This window comes from Armigeres subalbatus, chromosome 3, assembly GCF_024139115.2.
Source record: "Armigeres subalbatus isolate Guangzhou_Male chromosome 3, GZ_Asu_2, whole genome shotgun sequence".
Taxonomy (NCBI): domain Eukaryota; kingdom Metazoa; phylum Arthropoda; class Insecta; order Diptera; family Culicidae; genus Armigeres; species Armigeres subalbatus.
The window spans coordinates 186,961,049-186,985,445 of NC_085141.1; the positions used below are offsets into that span (position 1 = coordinate 186,961,049).

Sequence of the window (24,397 nt, forward strand, 5' to 3'; positions counted from 1 at the left end):
ACTGCAGAATACAACGTCACAATTCAATAAACCGCGAAGATGTGGCCCTCAAGGTTACCGCATCCAAAAGCGTGTACGTATATGTTTGCCGTCTGCCTACTGTCGGATCTCTACTATCGAAACCGGACATTGAGAAAGCTGCTGCCATCCCAATTCAGCTCAAATCAAATGAAGTGCAAAATTGAATCGTAGTCATCAAAACTGCTGCCTTTGAACCAAACGATGGCGCATCTTCTTCAGCAATATTAACCCGGTTTCCAGCAGGGTTTCTGGTGCTATGGATTTAGTTGATCAGTAATTTTCTCGAGGGATGTATGAAAACATCGGAGCATGATATGCATTTGGTGAGATCAACCCAATATTATTTTAAATTCTCTGTTGCTATCTTTTTTGACTGTGCCTTTTAACTGTCGTATCCTTGGTCTAATCATTGGTCCTCATTTCAAGATTCTTGTACCATGGTACTTATACCACCAGTGTGTCATTAGTATAAATCGAATAACTAATAGGTCAATTTCGTATCAAATGAAGCGTGACGAAACTAGAGGAAATAGAGTGATTAATTTGATTATTAAATTTCATCGTAGAGTGAATCAGATGAAATATATTAATTCATCGGTGGGAATCAAACCAAATAGGTATTTTAATCGATTGATTAAATATCATTATGGAACCGATCTGACTAAATCTATAGATTGATCGGTGTGAAAAATAATGGAATCAGAGGAAATAGTGGGTTTAATCGGTTTGTTAAATTTCATCATGAAGCGATTCCGAGCAAATCTGTTGATTGATCCGTGAGAATAGTAATGAAATCAGACGAAATAGTGTGTTTAATTTATTTATTAAATTTCATCATGACTAAATCTACAGATTTCTCGGTATAAAAAAATTATAAAACCACAAGGAATATGGTGATTAATCGACATATTATTTTGGGTGGCATGTTCTTTACACTTCCATAGATTTGGCTGGGACCAGGCCTGTGTGAATGGAGTCTTCAATATCGATCGGGATCGTTTAGAGTCATGATTCTGCAAGGAAAAGTAATAATAGTGAGGTTTTAATGGATAGTCAATGAAATCGCGGAACATCTTGACAAACTGAGTCCTGAGGAAGTGACGAGATTTACGGGATTTCGCCATGTAAAATCAAAAACCAGAGCCCATTTTATGTTTCCACTTTTCGATACTAAATTGACTACACTTCTTTGTCTGCCTGATTTGGAAGCAGTTACACACCTTGGGAATTAATTTACGCTGGATGTTTGTCCCAATGTATTCTGTAAGGCGCCAGATTTTTTTGTTGCGTAATCCTGTGGAACCAGATTTATGAAAGAAAAGGTCTGAAGTTACATTAACAAGCAAAGTAACCCTCCTCGATGATCCGGTTATTTTAAATAAATACGCCGAAATGGTAAAGTTACACTGCTAAGTATTTAAAAAATATTTCACTAGCTTCGGGAAAAATAAAAACCGATAGTTAAAATCAGATCAAAAATTATCACTTACCTCGCTTAACTGCAAAATACTGGAAAACCAGAAATCTGCGATGTTCTGGAATGTGCTTGATTTAAAAATTTCACTGATTAGATCATATTAATTCAATTAAATATTAAATACTCACTTCGATTTATTTTATGTTTATAATTTCAGGGATTCGATTTCGTCTGTTCATTTGTCAGATGATCAAAACAAGCACCAAACACAAAATCACACGATTATTTACCGATAAAATAAAGACATAATCCAGCTTTCCACGCTCGGTAATGGCGGCTTCTCGGTGTGTAAAAATCAATCAGTCACTGTACTTTCTGACACTAGCTGGAGGAAAACTCACTGGCGAAAAGGCCTTTTTTCCCTTCCCCTCACCCAGGAACGCCAGTGAGCTTTCCTCCAGCTAGTGTCAAACAGTACAGTGACCGATTGATTTTTACACAGCGGCAAGCTGCCATTACCGAGCGTGGAAAGCTGGATAGCCGCGATTTAATTGTTCAATAAATCTGGCGACGAAAATAAGTAGTCTATGAAAATCGATACCGTCGGTGCAAAAATAGGTCGATTTGGTAGGCAACCGAAAAGGCCTATTGCGGGCCTGTTCAGCAGCGGTTGTAAACAAAAGTGCAGTCTCGGCAGTGTCACATGAAAAGGCTTATTATGATTACCGTGTGAAAACCAAAAATCAAAAAAATCAAGCAAAGAAAAAAAATGCTTTGATTTTTATTGCAAATCGGTTTACCTATAATATATATCTGGATATATATGAGTTTCTGGCTCGCATGATCCCAAACGAAACGAACCTCGTAGTGCACAAGAATTGGCAGTAATAATGCTGCAAGGATTGTTTACATTCGCTTCCGCACTGCTCATCGGAGCAGTGACCGTCGTTGGAATCTACTACACCGTAAACAGGATCCTCTACGAACAAACTGACCATCGTGCAGAGGACCATTATCCGCCGGCAGCAGGGAACCATTGCCCTAAAAGTTGGGACGGTTATGGAGACAATTTGGATTCGTAAGTACATTTTTTGTTTAATTTATTTGTATTTGAACCCCAGCAAATCTGAAAAGGGGCTACTTGCCATGATTTGATCATCGGCTCATTTTACTTCTATAATTAGGTTTATGTCCTAAGGTTTAATGTAGGATTGGTTTCCTCCAAAAATTCAGTAGGCTAACCGTGCCCTTAGTACATGTAGTACAAAATCAATGCGTAATTAATTTTAAATAATACATTATTTCAAGTTCAAGTTGGCCTCCAGTTAGCCTCGCGAGCGAAGGCATAGGATTGCCAATCCGGAGATGGTGAGTTCGATTCTCGGTCCGGTCATTGATGTTTTCGGGTGGGAAACATCCTCGCCTCCCTGGGTATAGTGTATCCATTGTAATTTTTCCCACGAGATACATACTCATGTAATGGCAGGCATAGAAAGGCTTTATCGATGGAATGTTTATCGATGGATAATCGATGGAATGCTAAAAGAATACTAAGTTCAGAAGCAGACCAAGTTCCAGTTGTAATGTTTTCCTTATAAAACTAATTCCTAATGCATGTTTAGGACCGATTTCCACGTAGCGGTTTTTTAAGTTGCGTGTACGCCGCACCGTATACGTATACGTGTGCGTGCACGACTTCATTAGATGCTGGGTACCCTGCTTAGACGCGGTGTGCACGCAGCTTGAAAAAACGCTAGATCACGCTAGATGGACATCGTCCCTTATAGTGCAGATATTATTAGGCTGTTATGTAGTTTCACACACAATGGTTTCCACTTAAGAACAATATGTAACATACTGCCTCTATTCGCATAAGAGTCCCATGCCAGTTTTTTTCAACTTGAGTAATTTCCGTTGAATTTTTCATACTCGTTTTACAAATAAAAAATCAACGTATAACAATTAGTTTTGTTGTTTACCGATCTAAAATATATTTTATTTTAGGATTTTGTAGTTCCTTGTACCTATAATATGTACGATTAACTTTCTAAGAACACAATATCTGAGGTCAATCAATTAGCCCAATATTCAATTCAAAAGGTCTACATTAGAGGTTCCCAAACTTCTTGGATATGTGATCACCGACGGTCAGTGACGTAACACTCTTAGCAGATTCCCATATTATCGATCAGTAAACTCCTTAAAATTCTATTGTAAACAATTGATTTAATGCATTTAACTATTGAAAAATCTAATTTTGCCAGCCAATGTCGAAATTGCACTTTAACAGTAAATTGCATACATTTCGGCTATTAGCCATCCGGGATCCGGCATGAACATTCACAAAATGTTGATGTTGATGCTCAATTTTCGCATCCACTATCGCACTATACGTAATTCTACCTTCAATTTACGTTCGTATCTTTGATAAAATGCTCTATCTTTTCGCCTTTTTCGTACAACAAAGTTGTTCCGAAAGCCTATCATTTCACTCTTAAAACGAACTTTTTACAGGAACAGCTATTAGTAAAGTTTCTTTTTTCGAGATGAACTGGCCTAGGGCCGAAAATCTCGTAAATAAAGATAATTCAATTCAAGTTTCTTTTACCATTCGAATCAGTTCGATAAATCGAGGTGATTTCTGTGTGTGTATGTTCGTATGTCTGTATGATCATGAGTGCACTTTTGCAACCTCTCAAACCAAGGGCCCCATACGCCTGTCACTGGCGAACAAAGCTCGTGTACTCCCTATCGAAGCTTAGAACCAGTGTTAGGGCGCAATCGTTAATGCGAACATTTTTATATTCGGTTAGTTACTGCAAATAAATTCTTTTTCGAGTCTCTTCTATCATGCAGGTATCTCAAGCATACCACATCGTTATATTGCTGCATGATTGAGTGTTTATTTTTGATAAAATATTGAAAACAAAAGTGTGCATAAAAATTGCCTCGTCAACAAAAATGTGGTAGAGAATTAACACTGTTGTTCACATTTAGAACCAGTAAATGTCGGGGTAGGGATTCAGTGCTCCGCCTTCTCCCCCTGTCTCAAACTCACACGATTTTTGCCTTTCTCGTATACTAAGTATACGTAAAGGCTATATGTTCGCTCCAAAAACAAACTTTTTATAGAAGGCTCGGAGACCCATAGTGTTATATACCAATCAACTCAGCTCGACGAATTGAGGTGATGTCTGTGTGTGTATGTGTGTGTGTGCGCACCAAAAGAGCAAAAAGTCTAGCTCACTTTTTTGTACTTACACTTGACCGATTTCTTCGCAACAGGTTACATTCGACGCAGTGTTCTCATTATAATCCGGATCGGACAATGGGCTTGGAAGTTATGGCCAAAATACTTTTTCTCATGAAAAAGCGCGTAAAAAAGTTTCGCTCATTTTTTTGTACTTACCTTATTTCTTCGCAACAGGTTGCATTCGACGCAGTATACTGCCCCATTGTTTCCTATTGAAAATTGGCCGGATCGGACAATGGGCTTGGTAGTTATGGCCAAAATACTTTTTCTCGTATAAAAGCGCGTAAAAAAGGATTAGACGATGGACCAGAGTGTAAAATAATCGAAAATTTTTGGTGAAGTCCACCTTTCTTCACTTGTCAGCTCACTTCCAGACACATTCATAGTCGGCTCTGGACTGTCAATATTCGGTTGAATAATAGTCATTGAATATTTATGCACATTTTACAAATTGATAAATTACCTGAAATCTGAACACGTTTCAAATGAGTAATGTAAATTATCACATAGAACTGAATCCGATTTTCATCCGCGAGGCACTTTTAACAGTAAACATCAACATAAACAATGCTAATTATGTTTTTTTTTTCTGCACATAGTTTTTTTTTCTAGCTAATTTTATCTGCTAATTATTTAATACATGAATTCATCTCTTAGACTAGGTGTTCCGTGTTTTCTTAACACTATCATCCTTATTTGCTATGTTACAGTTTTAGTTATTATTAATACATTTCAATTTCCTCTGGCAGTTAGAATTTTTCCTGTAGTTGAATTGAATCATGTAGGAATTACAATGTTTTCAACTTAAACTAAACTTAATCTTTTTTATACTAAGGGTACAAGGAGTTAATCGTTGCAATAGAAGATTGCAACGATTTTTGTCTAAAATTGGAAATTATTTTGTTGGACATTTGTTGCAATGTCTCAATATTAGAAATTCTATTAAGTTCATTGGTACTATACCACGGAGGCAACTTCAGAATCATTTTCAAAATTTTATTTTGAATCCTCCTGAGTGCATTCTTTCTGGTATTGCAGCAACTAGTCCATATTGGCACAGCATACAACATGGCAGGTCTAAAAATTTGTTTGTAAATCAAAAGTTTGATCTTCCCTCCCCTCGGATATGTGATCTTGCCGCGATGGGTGGGCTTACGCCATTAGCACTGATATGGCAACCAAAGACATATCCTGTCGTGGTGGTATCACATGTGGACTATTTTTGTTCAATGCCGCGTCACAATTTGGCATTGACGCACTGATTTTACGAATGTGCATGTGATCCAACGGACATCATCGTGTCTTGGAGCCTGGGATAGTGATGCAGTGAGGTGGGCTTCTTTCCTCAGTAATAATGAAGTGAGATCTCCTCCTTTTTTGCAATACTTTTCTGATGTGTTCCCTGAAGATGATGAGTCGTAGCTACGCTTAAATCTAGCTAGATAGGTATATATAGAGAAATTGTAATCAACTTTATCGACATTAATAGGAAATTGACATTAATAGGATTCACTGAGTAGAAGTTTTTTCAAAACTAGGAGCGTGGCGCTTCTTTTATTTTGTTATGTCCAAATTAAAGAGCCATAATATAAAATACCACACTTGACAACAATGGTATACAAACAATCTAATAATGGCTTCATTCTCGATAAATTTTATTAACAGATAGGGAATAGGCGTGATGAAGCTTTATGTTGCCACCGAAAAGTGAATCCTATAGCTGACCACGACTTAGATAATGATAGTTATTTTACTTGTAAGGATTTAAGACGATTAGATACGGTAGGGCAAATTTCATTATCTTCGCTCAACTTTAAAGCGAGCCTCTTTCAAACTTTAAAACTAGGTTTTCCATCTATACAGAAACGACCCTGGGAGATTAGTATTAGACAAATAAAATGAAGGAACGACGCAACATAATCTACAATGAGTATTGACTCAAACTGAATTACGTAGAAAACAAAAAACTAAGAAAGACAATGGATAGGTGAATTAAACAAGATAAAACAAATGACATCTTACGAAATACTTGACAAAACTAGAAGTAAACTTACTGTTTGACTATTAAAACTTGTAATGCCAGACATCACTGTAATTGGTAGAAGACATAAAGATGGGCACAATTCTCCAAACTACTTCTTTAACCGCATCAAAATGTGTGAGAGAATGTATGTATGTTTTTGTGAGTGTGTGTATAAATCATCATCTGAAGAGTGTGTTTAATCTGTGAATCACACTATGAAGAACTGAATGTTTAATACGCTCATCAAGCTAGTTATCATTAATTAATAGTGTTTTCAAATATTTGGATCTGCTTCAAGAACAATAGCATAAAATTTGATTTAGGAAATGAGTGGAAAATTATGCTGAAGTGTTTTGGGTGATGACTGAGAAGTGCAAAATATAAATAATGTTGAATCCTATTAAAATCGATGTTAGATGATGTTGGCAGTCATGGGTGTACATTAAGTGAATCAACTCATCATTAAACACACGACTGCAATATATGTTCAACAAAATAGTAAGCAGGGACTTATATACGTATTAAGGAGTGACGTGAATTTGGAAATGTACGGGATTTTGAACAAGGATGATTCTGAAGATTTAGTAATTTGATTTTGACCGTTTAGTGATTTCTCAGTGATCCGTTTCTGGGGATGGTTTTCCTGCCTAAGAGAGTTATAATAGTGGAGAAGTTGTGGAAGTGAAGAAATAACAATACGGTGATAGTGACCGCAATATTGTTGGTGATCACGATGACTGTGCCAAGATTAACGTAATGATAGTAGGTGAATAGGATGAATGATTTCATTGCTTATACTGAGTGAAGTGACTGAGGTGATTAGTAGTGTCAGAAAAACGTATATATTTTTTAAAGTTAAAAGAGAAGAAAAGAGTGATGTTGATGTTAGTGATAGTAGTTTGACAATACTAAGTGCTTATAATGATGGGGGTGGGCTGTTAAACAAATCCTTGTTTTCATCAACACGGCCCACAACAGTGACCACATGAGCAACATCGCTTAGGAACGTCTGTGTGGTGATGAAAAACGGGAGGCTCATAGAAGCCAATATGGGCGGGGTACAGTGTAGATTAATAGCAAGGGACAGCTGCCATTGTGACCACCACACAAAAAAAAAAAAAAATCAAAAGTTTGATCTTAAGACAAAGTTTTGATTTTCTGTTTATAAGTGGATATAGACCCTTAATATATTTGTTACATTTGGCTTGAAGGCCTTCAATGTGATTTTTAAAAGTTAATTTTTGATTTAGCAGAAGCCCTAAATATTTAGCTTCGCTAGACCAATTAATTGGAATCCCATTCATAGTGACAATATGTCTGCTAGAAGGTTTCAAATAAGAAGCTCTCGGCTTATGAGGGAAAATTATAAGCTGAGTTTTGGAAGCATTGGGGGAAATTCTCCATTTTTGCAAGTAAGTGGAGAAAAAATCCAAACTTTTTTGCAATCTACTACAAATGACACGAAGGCTTCGCCCTTTGGCTGAGAGGCCCGTATCATCTGCAAACAAAGATTTTTGACACCCTTGTGGTAAATCAGGTAAGTCAGAAGTAAAAATGTTATACAATATGGGCCCCAGTATGCTGCCTTGGGGGGAACACTCTTACTCACAGCTCTTACAGGTAATCTATCAGATATAGAATTCTGATAGTTTACCTGCAGTGAGCGATCTGATAAATAATTTTGAGTCAGTTTAATAATGTGCAGAGGAAAATTAAAATTTATCAATTTTACAATCAAACCTTCATGCCAGACACTGTTAAATGCTTTCTCTATATCAAGAAGAGCAACTCCAGTCGAATCTGAAGGATTTTGTTGAGCCGAATTAAGTTCGTAACTCTTAGGCTTTGGTCCCATTCGTGAATCAAAATCGAATTAAACTTAAAAGTGACAGTTCAAAAATTTCCAAATAACCCTGCTCGCAGAGCAAGATTACTTTTGACAGATATTGAATCATTTTTGATAGATGTTTTGTTGGTCTTGCTGGGTAGCACCAGCCATTCTTATGAGCGGGGGATTTCATAATTTCCGAACTGTCACTTTTAAGTTTAATTCGATTTTAATTCACGAATCGGACCAAAGCCTTAATAACTGATGAGTGGTTGAATGCCCATGGCGAAAACCAAATTGCTCATCAGCAAAAATAGAATTGTCATTAATATGAACCATCATTCTATTTAAAATAATCTTTTCAAATAGTTTGCTTATTGAAGAAAGCAAACTGATTGGGCGATAACTAGAAGCCTCAGCTGGATTTTTGCCCGGCTTTAAAATTTGAACTTTCAAGGCGGGATCGCGAGTTCTTTGGTATTGCCTTCGCCTCACATTTTTAAGACGGATCAGATCAGCTGAAGATCGTCGTCAATAACAATGGAGTTGAATTTAATTTCACATTTAGGAATTGCAATGCCTCTGGCTTCGACAATTAAATTTGTCAAAGATACGGGACGGGAGCATTATCAATATCTCTTGTGGTATCGAGAGGAATATCAACATCGAAATTCCTATCGATATACGTTTTATATAAATCCCAATCAGCTCTATGATAATTAAAAGTAGAGCTGATTGGATTATAAATGGCTTCTTGTGAGATTTCAAACGTCACAGGAAGGTGATCAGAGTCAAAGTCAGCATGAGTTACCAATTGGCCACACAGCTGACTTGAATTCGTTAAAACCAAGGGCCTCATATGCCTGTCACTGGCGAACAAAGCTCGTGTACTCTGCATCGAAGCTTAGAACCGGTGTTAGGGCGCAATCGTTAATGTGAACATTTTTATATTCGGTTAGTTACTGCTAATAAATTCTGTTTCGAGTCCCAATTATCAAGCAGGTATCTCAAGCATATCACATCGTTATATTGCTGCATGATTGAGTGTTTAATTTTGATAAAATATCGAGAACAAAAGTGTGCATAAAAATTGCCTCGCCATAACAAAAAGGTGGTAGAGAATTAACACTGTTGTTTACAGTTTAGAACCAAATCCAGATGTCGCACATGTTGGGGTAGGGATTCAGTGCTCCACCTTCTCCCCCTGGTTAAAACCTGTGGGTGTACACCCCTGTGTACCCGATGAAATGATAAACATCCCTGACGAATGGAGAGAAGGTGAACGAGACGAAGAGGGACGAACGAAAGGTAGCCATTTTGTTCTCGAGTTTTTTCTATCTGAACCGCGAAGAGAAAAGAAGTAAAATAAAGTTTGTTTCGTTACCTATATTCGATTAATTATTTAATCCACGAAATTCGTCCGCCACATTTGGTGACCCCGTCGAGTAAATCTTCGGTTCGGTTTATTCGGTTAACTCGCGCGACATTTACGTTTCGGAAACATGCCAGACGATTTCCATGACGCCGCTTCTGAAAATCAGCCGGCTGGCCTGATGACGGCTACCGTGGCAGTGAAACTTCCAGACTTCTGGAAAAACGATCCAGATATGTGGTTCGCGCAAGCCGAGGCGCAATTCGCGTTGGCGAACGTGACAAAAGACGAGACACGGTTCTACCACATTACCGCTAAAGTCGATCAAACCGTGATCTGTCACATTGCGGATTTAGTGGCCCATCCGCCTTCAGCCAACAAGTATAAAGCAGTAAAAGAAAGGTTAATCGCTCGATTCTCACTTTCCCCACAGGCGAAGTTAGAGAGACTGCTAGGATCACACGATTTGGGAGACCTCAGACCTACACATTTGCTTGCTAAAATGCAAGAATTATCTGCCGGTCTGGCAGTTGATGCAAGCTTGCTAAAGATGTTCTTTCTACAACGGTTGCCACCGCACATCAGAGGCATTCTGTCAATTAGTGATGGCACTGTCACGAAGCTTGCGGAAATGGCCGACAAGATGGTTGACCACAATCCTGCTAACGTCGCCAGTGTAGTTCAACCCGTGGACAGTATGGAGGAGTTGAAAAATCAAATTGCGGCTCTTACAGCTGAGATCAAGCGAATGAAAGTGCGGCCGAGTCGTCAACGAAGTCGATCCACGTCACGTTCTTTGTCGAAAACTCCGAGCGGAGGAGTTTGTTGGTACCATCGTCAATATGGGAGCAACGCCCACCAGTGTCGAGAACCATGTTCGTTTTCCCCAAAAAACTAACACAACACCCATCTTATACGGCAGAGGTGGGTGGCCTGCCAGCAAGCCGTCGCCTAGTCATTTCTGATAAATCATCTCAAAAACGATTCCTGATCGATTCTGGGTCGGATGTGTCAATAATCCCTGCAATCAAAGCTAATCGATTGTCCGGAGAAATTCCGTTGGTACTACACGCAGCGAATGGCTCCACCATAAGAACGTACGGCAATAAATTCTACTCAATCGACCTGGGTCTCCGCCGGAAGTACACCTGGAACTTCTTGGTAGCAGATGCAAATCGAACGGAGTTTGCTCAGAAGCTACAACGAGCTTTTGGGAATGTGAAGCCTCCTACTGCATCGAACCATGCAAAGCGTGATGTATTCGTTAGTGGTGATTTAAAGTCTTGTACGCATGCATGTCTTTGTCAGAGTTGATTATGTAAAGAAACCATTGCAGCATCCGTATGAAGGTCCGTACGAGGTACTGGAAAGACAAGATAAGACTTTCGATGTGCTAATTGCCGGAAAGCAACAGCGCATTTCAATTGACCGGATTAAACCAGCATTTTTGTGCAGTCCAGAAGTCAGCGATTATATCACTGACGATAAGAAGGTCAAAGTCAAAGTGTTTCTTACGTCTATATTAATGGCAATGGCGACCCCACCACAGGCGCTGTCAAGACGATCATTTCTGTAGATAAAATAATTTGGATCTCTGGAATGGCAATATGCACATTATGAACTGAAAGGAAGATCAATTATTCGGGCAGAGAGCCTTTAGAGCCTTTTCGGGCCTTTAAAGAGCGGGCATTTCAATTTAGAACTTTCCAAATAATTGGATCCATTAAAACGGAGTCCGATAACAATTTTTTGTGTGTACTTTACTGCCGTGAATCGCATATCTGTCCCATCTTTGCTGGGTTTCTTATTCATATGGGACAAATATGCGATTCACGGCAGTTTATACCAACCTGAACAGTTTCAGGTATGGTATTTGCTTTGAACATTGCATCAATCATGTGATGCAATTGTTCAGTTAAAAAATCAACATCGGAAGCAGACATGCTACCTGCAACATCGGCAACATGCCCGTTATTTTCCGTTGGGACATGGGTATAAACCTCATTTTGAGAAGAGAAATTTTGTCTACCAGCAGCGATGTTTGCATACGTAGGTACATTGGAAAAATTGGAATTTACTGAAGTGTTTGCTACCCGTTGAAGAGCGGCAAAATTTGTTCGTGAATAGGAGATCGTCAGTTGCATTCTAGCAAAAATTCCGCTTGAGGCCCTTTCAAAACATTTTACCAACAGCCACTACACCTGGGGCCTGTAGCATAATCGAAACTTTACTAATAATATTAGTAGAGTAGCTTGTAACTTGTATTTTTCTGTTGCATAATGAATCTACAAGTATGAATTTACAAGACTAATATTACAAGTAAACCGCACTAATAATATTAGTGGAATTTACAAGTAACTGTTGCATAAAGAAAATACAAGTAGAAATTATTAGCGTTGGCTTGTAGTTTCTTTTACAAATATGAATGGTGCTGTAATTTAATTTACAAGTAGCTTTTATTTTATTATTTTAGCTGTGCAAAGCAATCATGCATCGTTTAATTGTTTTTAACGACTTAACAGAGAAAGAAACTATTATTCTAGTTGCTTCAAATTACCATATAATGAAATACTGTGCACTAAGAATAAATTTCTCGTTCCGATATAACACTGAGAATTAAGAAAATTTTCAAATGACTTCAAATATAGTAGAAGTACTTTAAGTGCTGACATCAAGTATTCAAATGGAGGAGCGCTAAAGATCATTAAATTATACAGTACACAGAAACCTAACACTACTCAAAATTGGGTTGTTTAGCTCAAATCCGTACTTTGGACCAATATCCCAATTTTGAGTGAAATTAGTTTCGTAACACTTAGTAGTTTAACTTAATCCACTTAAAACATATTAACCAAAGCTAAGTTTAGTTTACCCAAAGTTGACTTTATCCATCTCAAAATTGAGAATATATTAATTTACTGAAGTTTGTATTATTGTAGTATTATTATACTAAACAATCTCGTTTAAGATCATGCATATTGCTTTATGTTTGACAACAATCATGGGAAAGAAAAGAAAAACGGAAAAACTACTAAATTCTAAGTAGAATTTATTACGATATTTTCATCAGTTAGTATTTTGAACTAAAAAAAATCGTCCAAATTTCATAATCAAATTAGAAGCAAAACCTAAACCCGCACAAGTCTCACAATACACGTAAATTAAACCCTCTTCAAAACCCCACAACAAACAAATCTAGCGGGATTCGATTTGTCATGGAGCATACGTTCGCGTACCTTACAAATCGCTTTAATTAAAACTTAAGTCAATCCCAAAGACCACATAAAAACGACTCCAGTGTGCATTACATTGGCTTGGTTAAAAATGCCACGAAGCCGGCTTAAACCGCGGAATCAATAAATTTACAGAGAGTGTTCTGTGCATACCTATCGCAGTCAAAATATATATTCTATCTGCAAATTTGCAAACAAACGTAAACAAACCGTTTACCTCCGCATTGACAGTGAACTGTCGGATGAATTTTGACAGGTAAACGAACCTGACGGACTTGTAATTTCAACCTTACTAATAATACAAGTACTAATATTATTAATTGGCAAAACATTATTATGCGACGCAAATTACAGGTACTTGTAATTTGTTGACTTGTAACTTGTAACTTGTAGCTAATATTATTAGTCTGATTATGCTACAGGGCCCTGATGGTATAATTGCAATATTTCCATTATCAGGCGACTGGTGGTGTTGCTGCGTGTTTGTATCAATGTAATATTGCATATACACTAGTGACATCTGCTGTTCGATATCGTAAGTTTTCAATGTTCCTTCCACACACACGAGGTGGAGAACAGTCTTGAAGAAATTGAAAGTATAAAGCTATAGAATTTAGTATGGAGGTACAATGAAATCTCTTTTATTGTTTAGAACTGTAGAACAAGTCGTGGGTACAAATAATCTAAAAATTATTTGTTGCTTTTTGACCTATCTTTCATATTGATGCGATGCGTAGTTGATGAGAACGGATGATTTGTCCATACAAGGAAATTCATTTTACTTTAAATGTTGTGGCGCCATCTCGTTCAAACAGCACCTTTGTCTTTGCCTTATTGTGGTGGGTATGAATTGCTCGACCGGTTACTGGTTTCGAATTTTGAGCGTTTGAAAAATTTCTACCCGTCGAATCTGGGATCCGATTGGAATTTCCCGTCATCAATTTTGCACGGGAATTCAAAACTCTGGGCATTCCCAGAAATTGGATTTATGATGACAATTTGCGCACTTAAATTTATTGGAATCTTCTCTCACAGGACATGCGTCCTTGGCGTGAGAGGTTCCACCACAAATCATGCATTTAGCATCCATGTGACAATGTTTGGTTCCATGACCCCACTTTTGGCACTTACGGCATTGGGTGGGGTTTTGGAAATTGTTTTTTGGGTTTTTTTGTATTGTATTGTTATTTATTGTCAACAGGTGAAATCGTCATCCCAATGACCGTTTACTTAAAACTAAATACATTAGTATTGTCAAGATTAACATAAAACACGTCTGAAATTGCACTTATTAGTTTCTCGTGACACATTAAAATTAAACACAGAATAACATCTATTGAATAGACGAGACATGCTTCGTATGGGCTCGTGTAGCTCATAGTTAGTTCTGGATGCAGGAAGATTGAAGAACGAGTGCGTTCGGTGGTTATTGCGGCGTGTGTTGATGTCCAGCATGCTAAGAAGCTTTGAGCAGTCGATGTCTGCTTGTAAAAGGTCGCCGATGAAGCAAACTTTAGCCACATTACGTTTTGCCTCAAGCCAGTGGCGTAGCCAGAAAATTGGTCTAAGGGGAATTTTCCAAACATTTTTCCTTCGAAAAAAAAATATAACCATTGCTCTTCTACATGCGGGAGATAATTTTCAGAATGTAAAATACACATTTGGTAATTAACTGTACAATACTTTTTAACAACGAAATCAAACTGCATCTTATTCAGATCCATATGATATATGAATGACGAAGTTATTTTTCACTAGACAACCATCTAAAAACAATTCAAATAGCTTTATTGAAAATTATGTTCAAATATGTCCCACTTGCCCCATGTATGCTAAAACTCAAGGACAAACAAAAATTGCAGATTTTGGCTTAAATTGGAAATTTTAAATCGTTTTCGATGTCAAACAAATATTTAATTGCTCAAAATATTCACTTTCCACATCAATGATAAATTTTGAAACGACTATTTAGTTGGAAATCCATTGAATTGGAATACTACCGTTTTACGCATAACTGTCCCATGTATATAGGGAATCCCAACAAACATGGGACAAATATGCGTATGACGGCAGAATAAAAGTAATAGATTTTCCCGGTAGTTTAAAGTCATGATCAAGCAATAGCATTAGTATGGTGCCATCAATGGTTTTGATTCCAAATATGTTTGTGTCAGGTGAATTCGTTTATAGTTCTGCTTCATCTTCCTAGAACATTGTTACCATTAAAAGCGTTCATCCATTCTTCTGCAGTCATATTACCCACTTACCCCGTATTTTCACTTGCCCCGGGGTACCTTAGTGTCTTTAGTTTAGATGAAATTGAAAAACTGTTCAAAGTTTCAGTTATTTTCGAAATGGTCGCTCAGGATCGACTGGCATGCCTCCGTGGAATGCCTCTATATTATAATACTATGGGTCTCCGCGCCTTCTATCAAAAGTTCGATTTGAGAGTGAAATGATATCCCTTCGTTGTTGTACAAGAAAGGCAAAAATCATCCCCGAGTTAAAAAATCCATTTCAATCATCGTTGGTTTTCTTTTGTTCTATACTGTGTTAAAAAAACAGTTCGTCGCATACAAACTTAAAATCCAAAATTTAACGATTGCCGAGAATCAACATCTCGGAAATAATTTCGACAAATTTCGGTAAATTTTTTACCGAGATTCGGTAATCGTTACCGTTAATTTTGACGAAATTTCGGTTAAAGAATCGCCGAATTTCGGTAAACAAAATTACCGAGATCTCGGCAAAAACTTTGCTGAGGTCGGCAATCTAATTTAAGTGTGTAGATTCTGTAGAATATTGAATATAAATGAAAAGTAATTGAGTAAACGTTTTGATTTTGATTTATTTTTTAGAGTCATCTGCACTATTTGTCTATCTTCCGTTCAATACGGTGGTGCCACAACGAAGCTGCCCTGTGCTCATCTGTTCCATAGAGAATGCGTGAATATATTGCTTAAGCACTCAAAAGAGTGCCCGAATTGTAGAAAGCCCATTGAAGCCTGAATTGATTGCATCTTACGACTATGGGGGTGAGTGATTAGCGATTAGAATTATATCACACCGGTAATCTAAATTGTAGAAAACAGCGAAGCAATAATTATGACAGTTAGGTGGTAATCATTTGATTTTAGTATTGATTAAGTTTTATTCGTAAAATACATACAAAAAATAATGAATAAGATGCATAGATTGATTTCTAATTTAAAATAAAGATTGGAATAAATCAACGATCAGATATTTAGAGAAAGCCTTACCCCGTCATTAAAAATACGCCGTTGACCTAGTAAATTCCGATTCTCTTCTAATCCCTTATGCTACGTTTAGACAAGGCAGGTGAATTGAGCAACTCGCTTGAATCGAACGTAAATACCTAGCCACCCTATAACCAGAGACCGGCGGAGTGAAAAACTGTCGAAATGGCAACGTATGAAAATGCATGAAATCGTGAAAATAATACTGGCATCACTTGCTTGCTTCTTATGGATGCAAAAAGTAAACAAGTCGAATTGGAACCGCTTTTGACGGTTCGATTGGAAACAAGATGGCGTCTTCGCCGATCTCTTATTGTAGTATTTTTATAGAGGGCCTGTTCAAATATTACGTAACGCAATAGGGGGTGGGGGGTTGTTTAATTTTTGTTACGATTCGTAACGAAAAATCTAGGGGGAGGGGGTCCATCGAAATATTGTTACGCGTAACAAGTCAATTGCATATAGAGAAAACAATCAATGTTTTTCAAAAATATTTATTATATTTATTATCAAAAATATTTATTATCTTATCTTATTAAAAAAGCATGAAATATACAATACATAATAATTTATTGCACCGACCTCCAAATTCTACCAAAATTTTGATCTTTTTAAAAAAACAGCATTTGTTATGCGTTACGCATAGGGGTGGGAGTAGTTCTGAAAATTGTTATGGATCGTTACGAGGGGGTGGGGGTACTAAAAAACAACGTTTTTCGCGTTACGTAATATTTGAACAGACCCGGGCCTGTTCAAATATTACGTAACGCAATAGGGGGTGGAGGGTTGTTCAATTTTTGTTACGATTTGTTACCAAAATATACGGGAGTGGGGGTGTTTCAAAATATTGTTACGCGTAACAAATTTATCATATAGAGAAAAATAAACTTAATATTTTTTAAATTATTTTCGTTCTTTTATATAATATAACCCTTACACTTAGTAACAATTTATCGTATTATGCTTCGAATTCTATTAAAAAAGAAGATTTTTATTAAAATTTAATATTTAGATTGTTACGTTACGCTTAGGGGGTGGGGTAGGTAGTTGAGATAATTGGCGATTTGCCGTTGCAAGAAAAAGAAGAAGCAGAATGTCGCGCATTCGAAAAATTAGCACGGGAAAGGATAGGAAGAAAATTTTGAAACATTTCTCAAAAATTCTAAAAGTAATTTAATTAAAAACGAGTATCAGCGCGGGGTTGGAATTCTTTTGCACTGCATAATAGATGTATAATTTAGATTTCAAAATTTTATTTTTGATGTTTCATTTTATTAACAGTATTAAGCATTTCCAACCCCGTACTGATAACCGTTTTTAAATAAATTACTTCTAGAATTTTTGAGAAGTCTTTTAAAATGTTCTTCCTATCCTTTCTCGTGCTAATTTTTCGAATGCGCGACATTCTGCTTCTTCTTTTTCTTGCAACGCCAAATCGCCAATTGTTACAGCTTGTTATGAGGGGGTGGGGGGTTCTTGAAAATCGCGTTTTTCGCGTTACGTAATATTTGAACAGACCCCAAGCCGCTCACATTCTCCTCTACACGCTTAAAATCAATAACACAGAGATATGTTTCCTTCACGCAAAACGGACCTAATGCAGAACATCAAAAGATATTTTAGTTACTAGATAAAGATTGTCGCTGTCGTCGCTGTCCGGAACATCTTTTGCTGGCGAGGATAGGGGAGTTAAATGTCAAAGAAGGAAAATCCATACGATTTGACAGGTATGTACCACACATGTTTCGGACAGCAGAACAAAGGGAACCGAAGCGACAATCTTTATCTAGGGTAAAGTGCCCAATAGTGGACCCCCAACCAATAGTGGACCCTCCAGACATTTTTTCATTATTACAGCATAATGGAAACATTTTGCCATGAAATTCCATCGGGAGAACCTACCTTACAGTCCTATGATTTGATTACATGCATTGAAAATGCTATGGAAAGTAAAATTAGTTGATTTTTTACAATTCTATAAAAAATAAACACGAGAGTGTCCATTATAGGAATATTTTGGGGGGTCCATAATAGGGAAAAAGAACGTCCCGAAACGAAACATGAAAATCAAATGAAGTGTCGACTATAGGGAACCAATTTCCTATTATGGACCCCCAGGGGGTCTACTATAGGGTAAATTTAGTCAGACTTTACCATGTTAATTTTAAAGAATAACATTGAGTATTTGAGCGTTTTATGTATGTATCGTAAAGAGGAGATGCAGAGCTTGATATTAGATATCACGCAAAATTAATATTTTGAAAATTTCCACTCGTTATGCCAGGAAGAGCAAAATTTCGCTACTAGGGGGTCCACTATTGGGCATTTTACCCTAGTAACTAAAATATCTTTTAGAACATCACCTAGATGAGCGACAGTTACACAGGCACAAAAATCCCTCGTACGGTCGTGATAACGGTCCTATTCTACATGTAAACGTTTGTACAGATTCCTTGTTGCATGAGGAACCAAATACCGTTGAAAATATTGAAATCCAAGCTTCAATAGAACCACACGATCTATTGTGGCTGTGTAACTGTCGCTCATCTAGGTGTTGTTCTGCATTATGCAACGTACACACCAGTCAAGCAGTTTGACGAACATTGACTCCGCCCCCAAGAAAACGCTTCGGTTGCTGCTTTGTTTGAACGTGTGTGAAGTTGTTCGAACAACCATTTGACAGTTGGCGGCTCGGTTGGAAAAAAATTAAAACGGTTTGATTTTGGTTTGAGTTGTCGGGGGTGGAGTCAAGGTTCGCCGAACATGTTGGAGCATTTGTAGTGAAGTTGCACAAACCCCCATATATTTTTTGATGGTTGGTGCTCAAGTTGGCGCTTCGGTCGTTCGTGTGTGATATTGTTGGTCGATTCTTCGTATCGCTGTTGGTGAAACTTGATGGATGTTTGAATAAACGAGAGGTGAAGTCAATGTTGGTCAAATTGCTTGACCGTGTGTACGTTCCATTAGGTCCGTTTTGTGTGAAGCAAACATATCTCTGTGTTATTGATTTTAAGCGTGTGTCTTCTATTCTCTCACAAATTTAATGCCCTGAAACTGAACTCTTTCGGACCCCTTATGAAGCAAAGGACGGGACAAAAGATATTTTAGTTACTAGATAAAGATTGTCGCTTCGGTTCCCTTTCGCGAAGTCGAAGCAAAATTCTTCACACAACCAATGACAGTTCTTTACGGGTTTTTACAGTAGAGCAACAGAGAGGAGGAGATGGCGGCCATGTTTCACTCAAACTCTGACAGATAGCAATGGGGTTTCCCATAGGAGGGAAGAGCAGAATTTGCTTCGACTTCGCGATTTGTTCTGCTGTCCGAAACATGTGTGGTACATACCTGTCAAATCGTATGGATTTTCCTTCTTTGACATTTAACTCCCCTATCCTCGCCAGCAAAAGATGTTCCGGACAGCGACGACAGCGACAATCTTTATCTAGTAACTAAAATATCTTTTGACGGGACGCTCGAGCCTACCAATTGGTGGATGAAATAATCCGTTGTGATAAAGGGTCTATCACAAGCCTCGGATAACCTGGAATAAGTTTTCCACGAGTCGAGTTCACATTGTTTCATGAGATCTATATAGTAATCGTTACGTTGAAAATTTAAGCCAGCAGTGTAAACGTATTGCCTTTTGTCATACAACGTAGATTGGCCACGGCCCGGTAAAAAAACTCGTAATTGTAATCGTAATAGGATGAGAGCGTTTACTCTTTATTTCTTGCATAATAATTTAAGTGAAATAGATATACAAGGATTTTTATTTGTATGCACATAAAAACTTAAAAAATATATAAATTGACAAAAAATGGTTTATCTTACATCGTAAACATATAATTTTATAATCTCAGATGTTTTTTACTTTTGATTATATCAAAGGTACGAAAGAAGCAGATGATTTATTTATTTACATTTAAGTACTTTGGAATTACTTCAAAAGAAAAGTAACTGCTAGCTCGGGCTAGTCAATACCATCCGGCAAATTGGGCATGTCTGTTTTACAATTAACCATTGGTTGATGCATTTTTCGTGGAAACTGTGTTGGCATTCCAGAGTTTTGCGTTTGTTGTTGTACTTTATACAAGCCCTACAAATCGCACAAAAGTTTCTGAAATAGTTGGTAACGCTATAATTCATCCGCATCCTACACAAATTGTACATGGGTACCTATCTTCACCGATTGGTCCATTCCAGGTAACGCGGTTGTAATTCGGTCGGAAGCTTTCGGGATTTTCCTGTTGCTGCAAATACTCATATTCCGTGTAATTTGCTTCACGTTGGAAAAAATGGATAACAGTTGCCAGGCTAGCCATTCCCAATGACATTAGAGAGCTGATTGCTAACACATTCTGTATGGACATTTTTCCATTGCTTTACAATGTTGATTTGGCAAAAAACTTTGTTTTATTTGGCAAAGATTTTTTTTTAATATGTAATACGCAGTTGATGTGTTTATTTTACATGACATTCGTTGTTTTTGTTTTTAAATTTACATATGTCATAATATTATGTTAAATTCAGGGGTGTATTCGTCGGTGTATCAGGAAATTTTCCATGTGTCAAATGTTTTATGGGGTAGTCTAGGGATCCTACATTCAGAGATATGCGAAAGCGGCCATCTTGAGCCAATCGAGCATTGAGAACTGTCAAAATCTGAGCCAAATGAACATCGTTATTGTTGCTGATCGAAAGGTATTGCGATTTTGGTGAAATAGATTTTATGAAAAGTTTTATCGAATAAACAATTAGTTTTGCTTTCGTAAGTAAAAGTAGTCTAGTTGATGCCTTATATCGTGTTCATTCGTATTGCTCTTTAATTTTAGCGAAAATGCACTGCTAGAGGATGGACGAAATAATCAAAAGTGTCTTCGAATGTAAAGTCATGTGCAAGCCTAAACATTTTTCAGTGCGGCAAGTGCTGGCAGCGTTTTATTACGAAAGTAACAGCGTTGCTAAATCGTCTGGAAAAGTATTCGCACATCTCTTAATATACACACTTAACTCATTTCACCGTATTCGGTAAATTTTACCGAAATCTCAACAGCAGAACTGTTCGGTAATTTATTTTACAGATTTTTTGTAATTTTTTCCATTGCCCAACTGTCAAAATCACCGAAAATCAGTTAAATTATTTACCGAACAGTTCTGCTGTTGAGATTTCGGTAAAATTTTACCGAATTCGGCGATTTATTTTAAGTGTGTAGGATCCCTAGGGTAGTCTAGGGATCCTACATTCAGAGATATGCGAAAGCGGCCATCTTGAGCCAATCGAGCATTGAGAACTGTCAAAATCTGAGCCAAATGAACATCGTTATTGTTGCATATCGAAAGGTATTGCGATTTTGGTGAAATAGATTTAATTAAAAGTTTTATCGAATAAACAATTTGTTTTGCTTTCGTAAGTAAAAGTAGTCTAGTTGATGCCTTATATCGTGTTCATTCGTATTGCTCTTTAATTTTAGCGAAAATGCACTGCTAGAGGATAGACAAAATAATCAAAAAGTGTCTTCGAATGTAAAGTCAGGTGTAAGCCTAAACATTTTTCACTGCGGCAAGTGCTGGCAGCGTTTGTTTAACAGTGGTAACAGCGTTGCTAAATCGTCTGGAAAAGTATTCGCACATCTCTTAATATAGGATCCCTAGGGTAGTCGGGGTAGTGGCTTCTCAACCACATTGAAAACCAAAACTACCCAAAAGTGGGTTGTTTGCACTCAAAACCGTGGTTTGGGCCAATAACCCAAATTTGAGTAAAATGTCTTTTCTGGCACTAGGTAGTTTGCCGTTAATCCCATGTATAGATAGTGGGATATATAGATGAGCGAAGATAAATCCCCTGTCTCCAAACGAACTGTCAAACGCGTCTCCAAACGAGCATGACGTCACGATTTCAATGGAAACATTAAAGGCTGTGACGTCATATGCGCGTGTGCAAAGGCGAAAAAATCGACTCAGCCATGCTTTCGCTCATCTATAGATTCTACTATCCAGTTTTCCGCGAGCGGTAATGGCCGCCAGCTTGCTTGCGGTTCAGTCTCTGATTTGACGTGTCTGGAGGTCAACTGCACCCACCGCTCCGAGCATTCTGACCAATGTTGCATATAAGAAGGTGCTGATTCAGTGAATTCAAGCCTTCTTATATACCACATTGATCAAAATGCTCGAATGGTGGGTGAAGTTGACCTCCAGAAACGTCAAATCAGAGTCTAACCCGCAGGCAAGCTGGCGGCCATTACCGCTCGCGGAAAACTGGATAGATCAAGATTTTTTTATGTACAGGTTATCCGACTTGTCAATATCCCCAACTCAGCCATCTTGGATTTTTGTATGGAATTTATGCTCGTTTGTTTACGTTTTGCACTGAAAATGTATGTTTCCCCCCCGCGCTGGTTATTCCAATCCACTGACGAAGTCGGATAACTTGTACATAAAAAAAATCTTGCTATAGATAGTGGAATATATAGATGAGCGAAGATAAATCCTCTGTCTCCAAACGAACTGTCAAACGTGTCTCCAAACGAGCATGACGTCACGATTTCAATGGAAACGTTAAGGGCAGTGACGTCATATGCGCGTGTGCACGGGCAAAAAAATCGACAGCGAAAGCATGCGCTCATCTACATATATAGATTCTACTATCTATAGATTCTACTATAGGCCTGAATAAGAGAAACGCGGATAGAAAATATAACTCTGCCATCACTGCATTCAATCTTCTTCATCAAAGAACAACACATGAATAGCTGGGTGCTGCGGATAGAGCCGGTTTTCTGCTCTCAAGCGAGTAGAGGGATATTTTGAAATCAATCCCATAAGCAAAATTATTTTGCAGTTACTTGGCTGTCAAACATTTCCCGCTCTTCGATTTTCTCTTTCCATGCTGCATGAGGGCGCACAAATGTGCGAGGCTCTACATGACTTTACGATGGTTTACATACATTTCTTCTCCAATCAGCTGTTGAATCTCGTGAAATTTCGTAACGAGTGCTTTTTAATTGCATTCCTACTAATTTTTCACTCGAAATATAATATAAAAATATTTGTTACAAAGAATACAAAACTCAAACCAAGTTTATTTTTCTTTTTTTCCCGAATAATAACAATACTTCTCAATATAGGATCTGAAACGAACATAACCACAATCATCAATGTTTGGCTCCGGCACAATAGAAAAGTTTGGCTTCAGTTTGACAACCAAATCGATTCTATTCGCACCACCCAGATGAATAGGAAGAAATGGTTTATGTAGATGAAATCTCACAATCCGCTATTTTATGTGTCCACATCACATAACAATAGAATCCAATAAACAATGGAATTTCATTTCATAATCTATAAATGACTTGCATATATTATTGCAAACTAATGTAAAATACATTAAATTTTGTTTATTTAAAATGGCCTAAAATCACATTTGGCCGTTTTCAGTATTTGAGCCAACATTTTGGCTGCTTGACAGGTCTCCTGCTCGATTGGCTGCTGTTTTTTGACGGTTCGATTGGCGGCACATACCTATCCGCGTTTCTCTTATTCAGGCCTCTAGATTCTACTATCTATAATCCCATGTAAACAATTTACCCAAAGCTGAGTTTAACTTATCTAAAGCGGACCTTAATCAACCCAAAATAGAGAATATTGAATTTACTAAAATTTGGGTTATTGGGCTGAGCAACCTCGGTGAGGTGTTTGCATCTTGCTCTATAGTTTTGATAGCAATCATGCAATGAAATAGATAGAAGGTGAGGAAGAAGACCAAATGCAAGTGTTTTAGTAGATTATGGAAAATGTAAACAGCAAATGGTGACGTACATATTTGCACGGCTTCTTATAAGAAGCATAAGTTTACATAAGTTTACGGCGTCTTATAAGAAGCATAAGTTTACATTCCCATAGTAGTGGTGAAAGCTTTTTCGCCATACACGAAAGACACGCACACAATATATGGATTTCCATACCTTAGTACCGTGACATGCCCTATTACCGTGGG

At 37.6% G+C, this 24,397-nt stretch overlaps 2 protein-coding genes and 2 long non-coding RNA genes across 4 annotated transcripts in view; 2 read left to right on the forward strand and 2 right to left on the reverse strand.

The window, feature by feature from the left end:
• LOC134227696 (DDRGK domain-containing protein 1) overlaps positions 1–16,332 on the forward strand; it is a 47,788-nt gene extending 31,456 nt beyond the window's left edge. Inside the window, exons 4-6 of the transcript XR_009983730.1 lie at positions 1,656–1,746; positions 1,975–2,516; positions 16,006–16,332. The gene's annotated coding sequence lies outside the window, so the exon portion shown is untranslated. The remainder of the gene's footprint in view (positions 1–1,655; positions 1,747–1,974; positions 2,517–16,005) is intronic.
• On the reverse strand, positions 826–1,765 carry LOC134227697 (uncharacterized). The gene is made up of 3 exons (XR_009983731.1): positions 1,627–1,765; positions 1,512–1,566; positions 826–1,034 (listed from the first exon to the last, which is right to left on the reverse strand). It is a non-coding gene; the product is annotated as an uncharacterized LOC134227697 (long non-coding RNA).
• Positions 10,045–10,812, forward strand: LOC134222181 (uncharacterized). Its single transcript, XM_062701324.1, has one exon. The coding sequence runs from the start codon at positions 10,045–10,047 to the stop codon at positions 10,810–10,812; it is 768 nt and encodes a 255-aa protein (XP_062557308.1).
• A 3,824-nt stretch (positions 16,333–20,156) lies between the features above and the next one.
• Positions 20,157–20,900, reverse strand: LOC134219238 (uncharacterized). Its single transcript, XR_009981520.1, has 2 exons — positions 20,581–20,900; positions 20,157–20,521 (listed from the first exon to the last, which is right to left on the reverse strand). It is a non-coding gene; the product is annotated as an uncharacterized LOC134219238 (long non-coding RNA).
• Between the last annotated feature and the right edge of the window lie 3,497 nt (positions 20,901–24,397).